General features: G+C 37.7%; 1 protein-coding gene across 32 annotated transcripts in view; it reads right to left on the bottom strand.

Annotated features, from left to right (window-relative positions):
• ESRRG (estrogen related receptor gamma) overlaps nt 1-18889 on the bottom strand; it is a 387661-nt gene that overhangs the window by 103039 nt on the left and 265733 nt on the right. For all 32 annotated transcript variants that reach the window (XM_058420042.1, XM_040060736.2, XM_040060734.2 and 29 more), the window contains one exon: nt 7106-7222. In XM_058420042.1, the coding sequence (XP_058276025.1) occupies nt 7106-7222 (117 nt within the window). The remainder of the gene's footprint in view (nt 1-7105; nt 7223-18889) is intronic.

Genomic DNA, 18889 nt, shown 5'->3' with positions numbered 1-18889 from the left:
TGCTGGTGAGTGAGCCAGCAAACAGCTCTGGTCTCAGATTTGCAAATGCTAACATGAAAACATCCCCACTTACAGATCTGTGTAAAGCCAAGAAACGTAAATAGTTCTTACAAACAACAGTGCTTCCTCCACATCCATTTCACAGCTCCACTTTTACAGAAGGGGAGCATTTGTATAAAGGGACAATGGCAAAACAAAATCTTGTCTAGAAAGAGAGAAATTTTATTTAAAGACCAAGTCCAGTGAATTCCTGGGATATCGGTTTTATTCCCCAAAATACTCAGACAGAACACAAACCAGAGCGGCACAACACTGCAACAACACGAGCACCATGAAAACTTTTCATGAGGTCAACACTTGGTAGGAGCTGTAGGTGCTTTTGTGTGACTTGGGAAGAATATCCACATCCCCAATCCTTGCTTTTTCTGGGGTATTCTTCTCGTGGATGAATAGAAAAGCTAGTTGCTTGAGCTGACTATAAACCCTAACCTGAAGTTGAATAGTTTGTCCTTCTTCATCAGTTACAGAGAGTGGATAGTCATGAGCTGCATTTTAGGGCAGACAAATTGGGCTGTCAGTTCTAATGTGTGAACTGGCCTATCAGGTCACATTTTGGTTAGGTGCAAAGAAGCCTACTTATGAACATCAACAACACTTAGAGATTAGCTTCCATTGTTTCCAAGGAGATTTAACAGGTCCCAGTATATATTAATCCAAACACACGCTGAATGAAAGAAAGAAAGAAAGGGAGTGCAAAGGGAAAGGGGGAAAGAAAAAAGGGGAAAGGAAGAAATAAAAGTGAAGGAAAGGGAGAAAAAAAAGGGAGGAAGAAAAGGGGGGAACGGGTGAATGGGGAAGGAAGGGAATAAAGGGGGAAAGGAAGGAACAGAAGACAAAAAAATCCCCATAGAAACAGTTCCCAAAAAATATCTGCACTAGAAACCAAACTCCTACCTAACACATTGAAACACAGAAGAGAGCTGAAACATCAAGAGAAGACACACTACATTATCTATTGATGTTATAACACAGGAGGTTTTTTTAATATCCTGCATTAATGGAGGAGCTCCTTAAGTGTAATATTACGATAGAGAGCATAAGAAATATCACTGAGGTCACGGCTGCTCTATTAACTGTCATCCTGTACAGAAATATTTTCTTTGAATACCATCAATGCTTTCTCCTTTCCTTTGTTCTGATTTCTGAAGGCAGCAGAAACTAAAACTTCATCCACAATAATTTCTGCTTTTGTCTTGGCAGACTAATGGTATTAGACTTGTAAGAGAAATTTACCTTGGCAATGTCTGATGCACAGGTCTTTTCAAAAGAGATGTTGTTAGAAGAAATCCTATTAAGCAGGCTTTTTCACTACCCTCAAAACATAGGTGATAACACAATTTTAGTCATAAAGAAGATTGCTTAGTTTTATTTATTTTTTTGAGAGAGAATCCATTAATCTGCTCCTCTGCATATCACAAATTTCTTTACATAAGACTAAACTCAAGCTGCCTGTTCTCCTTGCTGTATTGGATTCATTTTCATAGACTGTCAAAGCCAGAAAGGATCAATATGATAATTTAATCCGATCTGCTGCTTAACACAAGCCAAAGATGTTCATATGGTAATCTTTCCATAATAAACTCAGTAATTTGTGCTTTAAAATACATACACCTCTTTTTAAAAATGTATTATTGTATTTGAATTAATGAAATCTCTCAAAGTGCAAAGCAAAAATATTTTAGATACCCCCAATTTTATCATGCTAAGAAAAAGTATATCTCATGTAATAATATTCTGGTTCCAACTAAAACGTTCAAGCATTTTTAAAACTGTCAGTAATTGCTTTTATTCAGATCACAGCTGAAGAAAACCACTTTAAAGTCCAGGAATTCTTTACAAGGCAGATTCTAACTACTACCTTATCATCTTCCTAGGGATACTAACATCTCTTTCAGGGCCTATATGAATTCTCAAAATATTCAAACAAACTGATGAATGAGAAGTGTTAAGGGCTACTCATCGAGCAGTGCGAGAACAACATGCAAACTGCACTGCTGTGATGGGGAGGCTTACACACTACATCAGCACTGCCAGATGAAGAGCTCAGAGAGCTTCTCTTCATTGTTAGAGCCTGAAGGATGGCTCAGGTACAAGCGACTGTGAAGATTCACAGACACAAAAAGGTATATTGCTGATTTCCCCATAGCACAGATTGCTAAACCTGCCAAATGAGCAACAATCTAACACAGCTCCAAGAGCTTCCATTAATACTTGGTGAGGACCTGGCCTCTCATTCGTAATAGCAGGACTAATTAAGCTGGAATTTTTTACTCTGCTTATTCTAACTGGGTACCAAGTGACTGACGATAATTTGTAAAGGCCATCAGTTCCTAATGAAAATGCGAACATATTTACATGAAGCAACCCATGCTGTTTCATTGTACACTTTACTTTTAATATAAATTTATATTTATTTTTTTTTCCATGTATCACTCATTTAGGAACTAGACTTTCTGAAATAACAAGTAAAGCAGATCAGCCACTGCACACAGTCCATAACAAATTCTGAAAACACTCAAATATCAAAAATGAGAGATACATGGGAGATGCTTTGGTATCAACAGTCCTGTAAGAAATACAAACTAGTACTGCACAGAACTATGAGAGCTAAAACAAGATACAGTATTCCAGGTGGTCTAAAAGCTGCATCAGCGCCACTCAAGAGATTCCCCTCTGAACTGTATTTTTAACCTCCCTACAATACAAGGGTAGGTAAAACTGAGGCTAAGGCTTTGCCTCTGTGTAGAAAACCAAAACATACGGAATAACCTCTTGTAAAAACAGTTATACAAATGCTGCATCTGAAACAAAAAGTATTTTTATTTTCGAATAATTACTCCATTGGAATTATTTCACATGGGAAGATCTTTGGAGCAAGACCTGTCCTATAATAAACTCGGAATAACATCTTCTACCACAAACACATGCTAGTAAATACTCCCAAAAATATTATTAATAGGCATATAGTACTAATTAAAGATTAAATGTAAAATTCTATTCAGATCACCTAGCAATAGAAAAAAAAAATATCAAATATCTACTTAAAATTCCCCGTACCATCTAATGCAGTTTTTACATCCAATTTTTCTTCTTAGAAAAGTAAAAAAATCAACCCTGATTTCTCTGTCAAACTAGCTGTATAAAAAGGAAAATAGCCAAAATATCCAATCTTGCTGATGAACACAGATTTAATTCTACCACCTAAGGCAAACTAACCACTGACTTCCATAGATTCTGAAAGGCTAAATCTAAAAGACAGATTATAAACCAACAGAACTGAAAACTACTGAATTATCTTAAAAATGTTCATTATAAAAATGGGCAAATCGTTGCACATGTCTCCCTGTACCCTTTCAGCAATTGCAACATTATTTCAAGAAATCTCAGGGGATACATTTGAAAAGTTTCTCCCCAGACTATAGAGGAATCCTTAATGTTGTTTCATCTGTTCTCATAAATCTGAGACAATCCATCAAAATATAAATGCAGTCAAAGAAACTGCATTTCGGTAGAAGAACCAATTGTGATGCTTGAAAATCTGATTTTTTGTAACACTGACACACAAAATTAAATATACAAAAATGTAAATTTTCTTCTTTGAGTGTAACATATTCTGCTTTGCTGCTAATAACCCTTACCTAGAAAAGTAAATGAAAACACAACACCCTCATATTTGTCTCCTGTGCCTAAAAGCTCATCAGCCTCTGCTGAATGCTGCAGTATGAAATACAACATACTCAAAACACATCCACAGACCCAGACATGTTTTCAAGTAACAAGTCCATGGGCTAAACCAAAGTGATGTGCTCAGATCAGTCTGTACAAACTTTCTTATGATACTCAACAGGAGATGCAGCCAGGATCTCAATCCCACTCCAGCCCAGCCCAGCATTGCTGTAGTATTCCTTCTCTGGCTGCTAATGCATGCTGGCCCATGTCTTACAAATTATTAAGAATCTTGATCCAGGTGCTGATGGTTGATGGTTCTGCACATGAGAATATGTACAGAAAATCCCTACTCCACTGTGTACTACATGTGACCAGAAATCCAATTCCCTCCCAGGATCTGACCCCAAAACACAGCCCCACAACCCTAATACCACAACTCCCATAGAAACACTAGATGCTTGATGAAAAACACCATTATCTTGTCACATAAATGATTCAACATGAAGATGTCATAAGGGAAGCCACTCTATACATTTGCTATAAGTGCTTTTCGGACCTTGCCCTAGAAGCCAAGCTAAAACTCAGAATCTTTTTCCAGGCACTGTGATTTCTATCATGAAATTTATATGACAATTCACAAAATAACCATGTAGTAAAGTCCTTTCAAATGTGAAGGGAAGCACGATGTTTGATAATTGTTTCACTTTGGATTACACTCAAAAACAGTTTGGTAAGGATAAATTTCTACAAGAAAACTCCCCACAAACAAGGCAAGATTTCTGGAGAAGATGCACCCTGGCAGATGTGCTGTTCTTGTAAGGAATGTGATGCTTCTCTCAAAGCTGCTTAAACTTGATTTTATTTCAGGTCTACAACTAAATTTTTTTTGTAAATAGATTTAGGCTGTCAATTTCCAGGCATGCTGTGCCATCAGCATGTAGAGACTGCTGTGACAAACGTGGAGGCTGCAGCAGCAAATTTTATTATAAACTGGTAATTGAATTGAACAGGTTTACATTTGAATAGATTTACTGCAGCACGACCTCTGACATGCTGCATGGAACTGAAATCCTTGCCTGTACATAAAGAAACACTTGAGATACAGCAAGAATAATTTCAGCTTATTTGAAGTCCATGCTAATCAATAAATTTATACCACTTTACGCATGAAAGAAGTCAGTATATATTATCTTTCTTGATTCTGTACATAAAGGATGTGCTCCAAATCAAAAAGTCATCTCCAGACTTTTCCATAGGTAAGAACAATACTGAGCTCCAAAATGACTCCAACAAGAAGGAAAAATAAAATAAATCTTTACTACAAGTACAGTCCTACAAATGTACTGTGAATCAGTATGGTTTAAAAATGAAAATTGTAATTTTATTTTTTTCCCCCTTTAGTGGCCGCTTTTACACATGAAGGGTTCTTGTAGGTTGTTATATTAGGTGGTAGATAAACAACAGTGTCTTTTCAAAGCAATTAGTTATTTTGCCATTGTAGAACATTCAGAAAAAGGAATGTACTTTTAGAGTAGAAAATTTACGCAATTCTTACTAAGAAAACATGTGAGAATGATTTGAATCCATGGACAACGAACTTTCAAAAAAACCCGAAAACCTCACAATGTACATTTGTATTGCCTAACTAAATTATCTCAGTCAACAAAATTGTATGCAGAAACAGTAAATCTGCACACAAATTTGCTGAGATAATTACTCATTTGTAGAGGAGACATTTAACTTCCTCTTTGAGTCACAGAAGCTGCATACAGCCTAGATTTTTTAAAATATATATGTTAATGGATGCACAGTACTGCCCTCAAAAATTAGAGGAAAAGTATTAAATCTATTCACCTGCATGTACTCTTGGTAGCACTGTTTCATTTTCAAAGAAGTTGCTCTATTTATCTTTATATTAGGTTACTAGTGATACAGGGTCTTTCAGTCCCTTTCAAAAGGTGCCATACCCATTCATCCCCTTCTTTTTATGGTTTATCTAAGCATCATAATTTCACTTTCAAGTAAGTGGTCAGTTATATGAGGATTTTGGCAAGAACTCTCCCATCACCACTGAAGAGAGGGTCAAATCCTGCCGTTCTTACTGAGGCAAAATCTCCATCGAATCTGACAGGAGTTTTGCTCAAGTAAGACTAAGGACAGCAGGATTTGGCTCATAGGATCATAGCATCTGCCAAAGCAGTTGCTGAGAGCAAGGTTTATTCTTAGTAAGTATAATCCAATAAGAATATGTCTGTAGGTGCGTGATAGGCCTAATTTGCCCATCATCTTACCCCTGGTCTATGCTGTTTCTTGGATTTTACCCTGATAGCTGCACACTTTACCTGTTTTACATCACCACCAAACCATTTGCAAAAACCAGCCAGCTACTAAAGCTGAGTTTTCAAGCACTGACAAAGTAAAATTCCATAGGATTGTTTTGAAGTGGTTGCTTAACACAAAGTACGCTCCACTGGATACAATACTTAGAGAACATTGTGTTTATTTTATTTCAAATGTTTATCTAGTTCAGAAGTCCACGGCATCTTTCTTGGTGGTGACAGTGCCCTAAAATACTAATGCATATAATACATGCACTTGGAAGTGTATTCTTGCATAGACATTAACAGCAATATAAGTGTAGAGCAGGCAACCAAGATTTGAGGAATCACCTCTTTGTGTAATATAGATGAAGCAGGTCCCAGGTAAGACAGCACCATTTCTTGAGTACATTTTCTTACACTCAATATCTTCAAAATGTAACTGACAAATTAAAACATTCAATATATACTTACATTGAGGGGCAGGGGTTCTCAGACACTTTTAGGAAAAAAAAAAGGGAGTGGGTAGATTCTCCTCTTCTGCACGCCATAATTTGCTCCGGTGTATTTACAGTAACTTCAGCACACACACACACACACACACACACACACACACACACACACACACACACTACTCATACTTGTTTAATTTAGATGTAACCCTTTCATTTGTCCTGATGGAATGAGTACTGAATAAAAGCAGCAAAAGGAAGGTATAATGTGTGTTTTGGTTTTCTGCCCTAACTGGGACAAAGTAGCAGTGGATAAGGAATGGAGGAAAGAAATCTTTGAGAATTCTGATGGTTATTCTTTCAGTTACTTACTGAAGGAGATTGAATGCTGAGGTACATCTTGCTGTACTACACAAGATGATGAACTCTATGTGGATAAAGCATGATTCGATAGCTTAGCAGCAGATGTCAGAAAGAGCAAGTATATATGAAAATTGCCCTTGCAATGACTGATTAGAACACTCACCAGTCTCTCTTCTCTCCTGACTGCCCTATAATTGTAGCAAGTGTTTGCAGAGAGATACAGATTGAGGTGGTCAGTCTTACCTTCTTTCAGCATGCCAACTTTTAGACACTTCATGAAGCGGCAGGCTTGGCAGGACTTGCGTCTGCGCTTTGTGATTTCACATTCATTCGTTGCTGGGCAGCTGTACTCTATGTTACCTGTGATGGCACAGACAGGGGAAGAGGTGTTCAGAGTCACTGACTAACCAACACAACAGATACACAGAAGTACTCTTACAATGCTGTTGTATTCCATTTTGGAATGTATCAAGAGTAAGCAGTGCTACAGAAAGGAAATGCCTTTCAAGTAAACATAAATAGCCAAGTTAAAAGAGGAAGGTTTTTTGCCTTTTTTTTTTTTTTTTTTTTAAATCTAGACCTCTATATGAAAGAAACATATACAAAACCACAATTAATGTGAGTCTGCTCTCTCACTCCAAATATGGTCCCTAGTAAAATCCTTCATGTGTGTTATTCCTGCTGGTAGAAGAAAGACTTTTTGTCATTTGTTTTCTGTACCAAGCCACAGGCTCAGGCTCCTTCTCTGAGCACTCTTCATTTTCCTTTTTGGCCAATTTCATTAGTCTCTCTTTGCCTAGAACAGAAAAGAAGGACTGCTTTACTGCATAATCAACTATAACAGGTACCAAGGAGTTTCACCCTCCTTCTTCCACTACAGCTGGCACAGAGCACCAGGCAGGGCTCACCGGGACTGTTACCACAACATCTAGCACCTTCTACTGCTGCCAGGCCAGATCTCTGCTCCAGGACGTCTCCTCTTTTCCCTATGTACTTTAGACAAAGTTCTTTGAGAGGCATCAGGAATAGGATCACTCCTGCCAAGCTGTCAGAATAACAAAAACTGAAAGAGACATTTGCCTTTGCCCCTGCTTTTCCTAATTCCCCTCTGAAGGCCTACAACAAGCTTGATCCTGAAATGTGAGCCCTCCTGGGCGAACCAGTCTCTTTTTTTCTTTGTTGTTACTGCTTAACACATATTATTTCTCCTCAAAAGTAAGAAAATAAAAGCTTGTAAATGAAGAAGTAAAATACATGAGTAGTTTACTTTTTTTTAAATCACATCTTTGGGTATCCAAGTCCAAATGGGAGGACATCTGTTCTCTTTTGCCCTAGTACCACTGCACTTTTCATAAAACAGCTCAGCTCAGCCTATTCATCTGCCCAGCCATGCATCCTACTGCCCATGACTACATCCAGTACGACAGACTTTGCAGCAGTCGGAAGTTACACCGGGAAACTGACTTTCAAATAAAGCACCTTCTCGATCAGTCTGTCACATCTTGCTTTAAAGGTATTTCTTTATTTTCTAACCCTTTCCCCCTGTGATTAAGTGCATTAGTATCTTAATGAAAATGCATTCTGTTTATTGCCCTCTTGGGAAGCAAGGGGTCATCACACCAAACGCATAAATTGTCATCAGAGACAGTCCGAGCATAATCGCAATTTTGCTGCTCCATGTTTGCTGCACTCAGGGTCCATCAAAGTCCCCTGAAACATGCACAGGTTCCAATAATTAGCACAGAGTCTGCCTGGGACCACAGCATTGATGAAATATTTCAGAGTTCATCACACTTCGTAAACACTGATTTATATTGACTATCTTTCTCCAGACTGATGTCTCCTCATTAAATATCACATTAGTGGATTTCAGCATTGCACAAAGGCTCGAATGCTCAGCAACTGCTAATTCAACAGGAAGTAATACTTAAACCACTTACATCTATTGAAAAATGGTCAAGCATTTATGATAAAGGAGGTCTGCGTGGCAAAATGTGTACTCTGCCAACACAACCAGCATATTTGGCACAACCTTTTCAGGCCTTTGCAAGCTTTCTTCCTCCTGGACATTGCTGCACGAGTGAGTTAGCAATGCTGGTGAGTAAAACAGATCTTGGTATGCCTGAATGCTAATGACAAAAGCCAAAGCAGTTTAGTCCTTTTCCCTTTTCTTAGCTCCTGTGGAGAAGGCTATTTAAGAAACTGAAGGATTCAGCAAAACAGTTCCTGCAAAATGTCTTTCCAATACACATTAGAAAAGTTAGCAAATAACACTTTTGGAAGGCTAGGTAGAAAACGATGGTAAGGGCAAGCTTAAAAAAGGATTCACGTTATCCTCTCACTCTAATAAGGCATTCTTAGAAAGGCACAACCACTACACAGGAAGACTTTCAAAGCTTTCGCAAATTGTATCTAATGAACTTCATTATACTACAGTAATAAATGTATTACCATCCCTATTAAAAAAAAAAAAAAAAAGAAAAAAAAAAGAAGGAGAAACAGGGAATCAGAAGCGCTTTGCACAAGATCAAAGATACCTTTGCACAAGGTCAGAAATTATCTTGATCAAAACCAAGATCAAGATTATAACAGAGAACTTCAGGAAGCAAATCTCTCTACCAGGGCAGGTGGAGAGTGCTACTTGCCCCTATAGCAAGAGCTCCTGTCCAAAGATACAAAGGTACAGGTGCCAACACCAAAGAGTAACATTCAGAACCAGAAAGATAAATGCAAGATCGCTCATTTCATTACTCACACACATCTAATCCATACCCTGACATTTCACATTTCTGCAAATTACGCAACAGTCTGCAGTGTAACTTACTTTTTCTGCAAATTCTTGACACCTAAACAATGCTACAAGGAGCTATTATTCTAGTCACTTGGATTCCAGTACTTTAGCTTACAGAGGGAATATCCTTTTGATTTAAACTGCTTTTCTTTAATGAATTGTATTTTACAGCGTATGTTCAATCTTCATTTTTGTTGTCGGAAAATGAACTTGGAAGATGCTACAAAGAATTCCTCCAATGAGCTCAGCAGAGTTACAGGAACAGAAACAAAGATCCACATCTTACCAATGACCATAGCTGGTCACCATAGTGTTCCAGCATTTTAGAACGTGGATAAACTGCAGTCAGAGCTCAAGGAACTAACATACTGTCTCCAGCTCACATGTAAATGCAGTGGATATCTATATCATACAAAAATGCATTTCACCTAGCACTCCAAGTATTAGGGGACTTATTTTTGTCAAAATCCTGAATTTACTGCACATTCCAGGTCACTAAAGCTCATATGATTTCTTATTTACTTCTAGATATGAATTTCCATTCAAGATACTCAGATCTGCATTTTATTTCAGAGGAAGATCCAGAAGGAAGCTCTACCAGCTCCTTGCTTACTTCAAGATGCTAGAGGCTGAAACTGAGCAGCTAGGAGAGTAAAATCTGTGTTTGCCCAGTCCTGTCAACTGCTGGAGAGGAAGTTGTGTTATACAGTGAACAAAATCAACATGGCAGCTCTGGGTCTTTAAACTGGGCTGACAAAAGCAATTGAGCAATTTATAATATCTCCTGGCTGGTTTTCAGAAAGAACTGGGCTCTGATTACTTATTTCAGAGTCTTTTGTACAATTAGTTTGCAGGCAATATAATTTTCTCACTTACTCCTTAATAGAATCGTGCAGCTAGCTGGCTGATAGAATAACAGCGTATATGTAAAACTCCTGCCTGAAGTGCCAGGGGATAATTTGTATATTCCTTTCAGTAGCGTAATGGACTTTTACAGTTTGGCAGTTAAAGGACTGAGTAATATAAATTAGTATGACGCTTGAAAATAAAAATACATGTCAAATCTTCACTCCCCAAACACATTTCCCTGTGCTAGAATAACATAATGGGATTTATGCCAGCCTAAGCCCCTTCTCTTTCTTCACGTACTGAGGAATGTTTATTTAAAACCAGTTGCTATTTCTACTGATTTGTTAAATTTTGTTGTCTCATCTGAAAGATGAGAAAATACTTCGAAAACACTGTGCTTATCAAGAGCAACTGAAAACATTATGCCATTTGATCCTGAGATAGCAGGTGAGCTGCTACAACTTACGCCATGTACCCAGTTCTCCAGTTTTAGATGCTTCCAACGGTCACACCTTCACACACACCTCAAGGATAAGTGGACCAAGGTACCATTTCTTTTTACCTCACAGATGAGGTTTGGATGTTACTTGAAGGAGGAGTGAAGGAAGAACATTTTTCTGTGGTACAGGGACTTACTTGACGGCTTTACAAGTCAGGCAACTGAATGGATTTAGCCAAGATTCTCAAAACCATTTTGGCTGTTTCTTGCACAGAACTGACTGACATTAAAGGAGAAGAAAGAACCATGGCAAAGAAGAGGTCACTGAAAGCACTGGACCTCCTGCCTTGGTAGAAGTTATTGTCATCAACAGTCACAACTTCAGAACCTCCCAGATACCGAGGGTGAGAAGACGGCTCTAGAAACAGGCTGGAACAGGAATACTGACAAAAGTAGAAGCTGCAGACATCAAGTTCTAGCAGAAGCTTTATTTCCATTTTCATAGTGCAATATTAGACATTATAACACCAAAAATGCAAAAAGGTTGCTACAAGCTATTGAAGTATGTTCAGAAAATCTTTGGACAAGTAAAAGCTATGAGGAAGATTTTAAGCGCAGGGTGAAAATGTGTTTGGAAAGAATAGCCATGAGCCACTTAAAAAACTAGGGGCAGTACTGAAAATATCAGTATCAAAACTTTTACTGTGTGGGAATGTAGATTCAGAAGAAAAAAAGAAGGGAAAAAAAACAAATGAACCAACATTCCTTCCGCGCAATAATTTTCTGCTATAATCTGCTCAGGAAGCTGCATTTCAGTTCAATAACGTTCCATTTTTCTTCCAAAGCTTCTCTTTCACAGTCTGTAACTTAATACCTTTTTTCAAAAGCTTGTATTTCAAAAATTAAGTGTTCTCATTCTTCATAGAGACTACTGCTTAACTGGATTTAAGTCTTTCTGCAGTGACGTTTACCCCACATACCCCATCATGCTCTCTCTTCCTGGGAGACAGCAAAGGAATACACCTCCTTGTCTGTGCATTGCTATGCATCAAAACTCCAAAAACGGCAAGTAGCCAAGATTACAGCTGTAGGTTTTCTGGGATTTAATAAAAGAGAACTCTTTTTAAGAGAGACACAGGAGAAACTAAGCTAACACAGAGAGTGAGCTTCACTATGTTAAGTTACACCTTTATACATAATCCAAGCAGAACAGAATAGTTCCTGAGAAACTGAGAATGAGGTGCTCTTAGAAATCAAGAGTAACAGGCTAACTGAAAAGAAGGACAGCGAAAAAGTCCCAGACTTAAAAATCTATTTGATATTTATATGGTTCTAATGAAGCTGAACTGAGAAAGTAAAAATATTTTCTCTCAGGTTGAAGTTTCAGTGCTTCTAGACTCTGCTTCCTACTTTGCAGTCAAAACTTAGCTGAATTTGAGTAAATATTTTCACATGTAAAAGTACCCTCATTGATAAGGTTTCAGAAGTGGGGTGGGGCTGGAATAAGGTCAGATTTGAACACAACAGAATCCAGTTTTGGCTGACAAATCCCCAGGCAGATTCACCTGATACTATAAGAAAGACCTATGAATTCTGCTACAGGTCATCTGGAGATGATTAAACCTAAAGTTGACTGTATTCACAACTTTTCACCCAGGTGACTTCCGAAACAATACTGTACACACAGTTACAGAACACTTAAAGATTTGGATCCAAATGTCTCAAGTATCTTTTCAAGTTAACAGGACCATGTATGAAGGATTATGTTTCATCTCTTGCCTTTTCTGTCAGAATAAGTAACTAAGGAGGAGCAGCTAGTTTTTAAACATGGTGTTTGACAGAGGGACATGAACAGCTTAAAAGTACATTTTTAATGAACTCACTCTGTTGAACTGCTTTGAAGAAACCACTGTACTGTACTACTGAACTAAAACTTGCAATTCAGAACTTGCAATTTCTTAATTTATTTTTTCTTTATTCTTAGAAAGCAACACAGTGATTTAAAGCAAAAATGTAAAGGTGATGCTGGCTAATCAGAGTACATGACAGTTTTGTATCAGCCTCTAACTTTAGGTAGATGGGTTTCCAACATTATAAAAAATGACCATAATTTTCTGTATCAGGCTGGTATTAGGGGGGTTTCATCTGTTAGAGTCTAACTACCTTTGAATCCCCCTGGACTCAACTTCTTCATAAGAAAAGAAGGGCATTTAGGTCACCTTAAAAGAGAATCAACGCTTTGAAGGCACAGAGGGAACAGATCCCCTGCTACCTGGTAGTCACTTAAGAGCTTAAAGTCAGAAAGATTGAACTATCTACATTTGGTGCCTACTGGTATTTTATCTAGGTCAATTTTGATACATACTACTACAGTAGCATGAAGGATTAAGACTGTTTGTCTAGAAGCACAAACAATACCTCAGTCTGTAAATCTGCAAACTGAATTATTTTCACACCAGAAAAAAAGTTCATTAAAAAGTTATACAAACATTAACATAAATCACTTGCTAGCTGGGACTTCATGTGCCTCTGGTTTCTAATTAGACAGAGCTTCGTAAGTGGGCTGGAGGCTTTCAGAGATGTTTATTACAAAAGGAGATCCAGACCCAATTATAATGGCACTGATACATACTAGAGTACCAACACTATCTGCCAATCACATCTCTTTTGCAGTATTTCTGATGGGTTCAAAATAGCCATGCACCACTCAGGAGTCTCATTCTTACTCCCAAATCATCTAAATGCTTTGCACAATTTTCAAGGTTGTATGGAAAGCAGAGATAGTAAAAAAGACAGAACAATCTGTATACTTTTAAACTCCTCTCTGGTTCTCAGATTTCAGCATGTTTATATTTTACTGTCTCATCTTGTTTAGCTGCCATAGCTACACAACGACATTATGACAGGATAAAGAGATGTGTTTGAAGAATTAAAAATACTCGCTTGTTCATCTGGCTGGCCCACAGGCACAGAGAAATTGGGGAAAAGGGAAGATATCTATCACTGCTTGCTTAAAATATTCTTTGAAAGAAATGCTGATGCACAGACTTTCACTTATATAAGGAAGGTGAATGATTTAATCAGGTAATGATGGATTCAGGTGACATTTAGTGTTCAGCTCACTGGAGGGCTGCCATCTTTGCACCAGAGCCAAGGTCCACGGGCCAGCGTACCAAGGTGTGAGCCTCCACCTAACCCTTCTATAAAACAACAATAATCTTAGCTATCAGCAAAGATGCTGAAAAGCCATAAAATCTTGTTTAATTTGCTTTCATTTCCTCCTCAGAAATGTATTATGGGAGACAGCTTTCAGAAATGCAAAATACCCTTTAGAAGTCACTTCAGTCACGTGCAACTTCAAATCAAACTTTATGTTGCTTTATCTGAATGCACATAGCTCGTTCTATCTTTCTTGATTAAAACTTCCTGATTGAAAAATATAAATGTATTTACTGTAAAGTGTTAGTAAATTTACAGATTAAACTGGCTCAATAATGGGTCAACACTCTCAAGAGGATTGAAAAACCTGAACACTAGAGGGATTAAAAACAACTCTGGGTAACCAAAAAGCTGAACAATTGGGCAGGCTTTGAAGACAATAGGAATATCCCTACAGAACTGTAGAGCTGAAGGCTCTTAGCTGAGCAGCATAAAATGAGATGGCAGAAGACAACAGCATTTCAAGGCCAGAGTATTCCCTGTTTGTGTTAGGAGACACGGACAGGCAGCAACTCTCAGGGATGAAGCTCTTAAATGATGAGACAGTGAGGGTCTGACTGCGGGGCTTCTTACTAACGACTGCTTTATTCACCCTGTGCATACACAGAAGACTGATGTCTCACTACTGTTCATCCAACAGTTTTTCTTCAAAAAATAAACATATTAAAAAAAAAAAAAAAAAAAAAAAAAAAAAAAAAAAAAAAAAAAAAAAAAAAAAACAAGAACAAATATTACTGAATGCAAAATATTTAGCTTTTGTGGGAGAAAACTCAGATAGTATCCAAGGAAATGATAAGCAAGATCTGAGACTTTTGCAAGAAACCTTACGAGCGACGTGCAGGCTTTACACACTGTCTTTTCAGGCTAGTTAAAGACTCCAAAGACAACAGCCTGGACAATTGCAAGGAGGGAGGATGAAAGTTTTCTAGGTGCAGGCCATTATTTTAGAGAGATAAATGCTAACATAAAACAGGATAATAAACTATCTTTGAACTTGTAAGTGATATCATCTTAGCCTTCTCCTGAAAGCAAGAATACCAGTTCAATCCACCTGCTGAACTGTTTAAGTTATGAGCACTGAGTAATTACATATTATTAATGCAAATGTGTACTTACTAGACCTTATGATAACTGAGTAAATAAAAATTATGAGAAATATATTTACACTAAATATTCACTGAAAAATATCTAGGAAGCACAAAACCTCTGCGTCAAACCCAAGACTTTGCACCCAGCTGACAACTGAAAATTCTTTTTTTTTTCCTCTCTTTCTTTTAATGAAAGCTCAGAGTTTTCAAGATAATACAGTGCACAGCAAAAACTGTGAAGAGACCCTAAAAATCAATGGACCTGTAACTATTTTTAGATGTTGCTATTTTCTACTATCCCTGATGTTAAGCCAATTTTGGGAAGATTTGGCTGTGTGTGTATTTCTGTGAGACACTTGCAATCAGCCACCATGTAAATTATCCCAGAAGCAAACTGAGAGCTGCAGCTGAGTGAGTACTAGGCTGAGCAGACAGAACATCCAGTTCTTCCATACCTTATATCTCACAAAAGGGGCAGAATATTACTGCATTCTACTATGACCTAAGACGACATCAATTTTATATATTGAGCTATTTTTTGGTGGGTTTGTTCTCTTTCATTTTTTTAGCCAGGAAATTGCTTGTTTCTAATTTTTTCTAATATTATTGATTTTTATCATAATTATGCACACTTCACCAAAACTGCAAACATATTTTTGGGCTATGTTAAAAATACATATTCTAAAAAGACAAAATTACCCCTTCTTACACATCAAAGCAGGGTTCATTTAATTTCTTAACGTTTAAGAAAATGAGCAGGAATTGATTCCCGGAGGCAGAAATGGGTATTTTTTAGACTAAATTGCTAAATCTGAAAGGAAATTATAATCTCCATCACCCTTAAAAACAGGTGTATCATCCTCTACATTAGAGCAGCATTTGCCTTGTGTAGGAGTTACTAGGTGTGCTGTGATGCTTCTGGCTTGTGTGAGATGCTGGTGGTGCACAAACAACTGTGCTGGCTCCCTGAGCAGCTGTCTGTGGCCTCCACCTACTGAGACCTCAAGAGACTCCTCTGGAATGGAAAGACTCCCATTGACTCAGTGGAAAGGACAGCATGAACACAGGATGTGCTTCATAATCTGACTTTATCAGCTCAGCCTTCCGCTCCCTGAAGTCAGGGCAGTTGTGCCCATAATTTCAACAGGAATAGCACTGAGGATCTACAAGTCTGAGCTAATTAGTAAACTGATGAATGACCAACAAAGGTTTGGGAAGTCATGTTCTTTTTCACTGAATCTATAATAAAGTACTCATCACAATTAAGCTATTAGCATTTGAAACAAGCAATTCTTTGAGCTGAAACACTTTATCCCTACATATGCACATTTACAATATTTGCCTCTTCAGGCAGCCTGGGTTTCTGTTCTGTATTTCAAAGTCTGTTGCTTTTATTTCTGTTTTCCTGTTTTCTTATTTACAGTTATGCAGCAGCAAACTTGTTTTACAAACATACAGAGAGAGAGAGAAGGAACGTGATACAAGGAAGTGAAATGGTGCAGGGAAGAATGACCTCCAGAGCACTGAACTAAATTTTACCAATTAGAACAAAAAACCTCAGGGGAATTACACTTCACGCAAGCCTAAAGGTAGAATTTTCCCATTCAAATCATGAGGAAGCACCTTTTTCTTATATACTTTTTGTTACCTACCACAACCCATGGTTTGATTCGCCCAAATCAAACAGCTTCCATTATTTTGGATGGTACCTGAAAACTCAGTATTTGTGCCAGTTTAATCAGGACAATTACTGAAGATGCTGCCATGACATTATGATAGGTAACATACTTCCTATTCTTAGTTTCTTGATTATGGCTTTTCTTTTCAATGCTTGGTTTTGCCCTACTGCATTTTTTTTTTGTCTTCACAGCACTGTCACCTGCTGATGCAGCTCGTGCTCTAACCGCACTGAGACTTTTTGCACAGCTGCCAGTTCTAACTTGAGCTGTGTGGCCAAGTCCAGGTTGCTAATCTGGAGAATGACGTCTCTGCCTTGTGCTCCCATGCCCAGAAACTTGCTGTCTGTGGTGTGGTATAAAATTGCAGCTTACCTATTACTGCCAGAAGTCAACACTTCAATCAGTTTTTGTTTCTGTAGCATTTTTTTTTGGTGCTCAAAATGCAACTAAAATAATCGTGCATTAATTCAGTCCTGTAGGACAGCTATTACACAGCAATTAAATACCATTTATAAAAGCAGAGTTGCTAGTTAAAATTGGTGCTTGAAGTTTAGCAACCACAAAATACAAACTGCATCAGTGGAAACATTTTTTGAGCTTTTCTGAAAATGTCCTTGAAGGTCAAGTGAAATCACCTACCTCTTTATTTTTTATTTCTTTTTTACTTTTTCCAAAACAAAGACTTGAAATGAGCATACTGTTTCTGTATGTGTGCTCATTTTACATATAAATCCAGGCCACCACTATGAATCTTTGTTTACTGGTTGCCACCAGTGTAACATTCAGCTCCACTAGAACAACTGAAGTCTAACGTTTCTTTTTAGTGGCTGTATGGCCCTCATAAAACGGGTACTTCATGCTGGTAAAAGGCCCAAATCCCTCCAGCAGCAAAATGGAAGAGAGAAGAATAAAATGGCCACTGCCTCAGCAATAGAGAAATCAAATCAACATTCATTATTTTTCCTTATTAATTTTACATTTTGTATGGAAGCACTTAAGATATCTTGACCAAATGTTTTGAATTTGGGGTTATGTGAAATTACAACCTGAAGCTCACTTTATCTTCATTCTTAAAAAGAAAAGTCTATCACCAGATTGCATTGCCTTTCCTGAGAATTTCAGGTGCTCAACACGTATGAAAATAAAGCAGGTTTTATTGAGGAGCTTAAATTTGGACTTAGCAACCTAATTTTAGTCTCTGAAGTCTGAGTTTAATTTAATGTGACACTATATTCCTGCACAGGCCAAGCTTGGCCTCATGTTCTTTAAATAAAGCACCTTCAATTTTACTTGAAAGGATGATATCTAAATCAAAGTAGAAGGTTATTTTGTCTCCATAGGTTCTGAAGCTAGAAAAAGCAGTCATGCAAATTTTCCCATTTGTACTAATTCATGGCAAAATATGTAGCATATTTGAAATAGGCATCAAGAGCAGATTAGGAAAAAAATACTTAGCAGAGACTAAAAGCTGCCAACTTTCTGTCCTTATAACATGATCTTACAGTTATTTGATGAAACCATTTAAAGCCACTGGACATAGTGGGGGAAAGAGCAGTTATCAATACAGTGATATGCACAAAGCACTACACCACTGCATTTTTGTTCCAATTGCACATGCACTGGTTCTTTAACAAATAGAAACTTGATTTCTGTAACAATTTAAATACAGTAGTGGTGTAGCTAGGAGCAACACACAAGCACGACCCTGTGTGCCAGCCACAAGGTGCGTTCAAGAGGCGTCCATGAAGACCTTCAGAAAATGCTCCACTTCCTTCACTACAATTTATGAGAATCCAGACAAACTCACTGAAAACAAATCTGAACATCCACTGGTTAGCTCCAGTGTTCTTCTGATTTTTGGAATCAAAATAAACATAGCATTGTGCTAAACACGACAGACAGAACTCCCAAAGAAGCCCAAAGGGGTTTCTTCGTGAGCAACATCTGTAGGACCATGTAGTA

Source organism: Hirundo rustica, chromosome 3 (genome assembly GCF_015227805.2).
Source record: "Hirundo rustica isolate bHirRus1 chromosome 3, bHirRus1.pri.v3, whole genome shotgun sequence".
NCBI lineage: Eukaryota > Metazoa > Chordata > Aves > Passeriformes > Hirundinidae > Hirundo > Hirundo rustica.
This window is presented reverse-complemented; position numbering and strand designations above follow the sequence as displayed.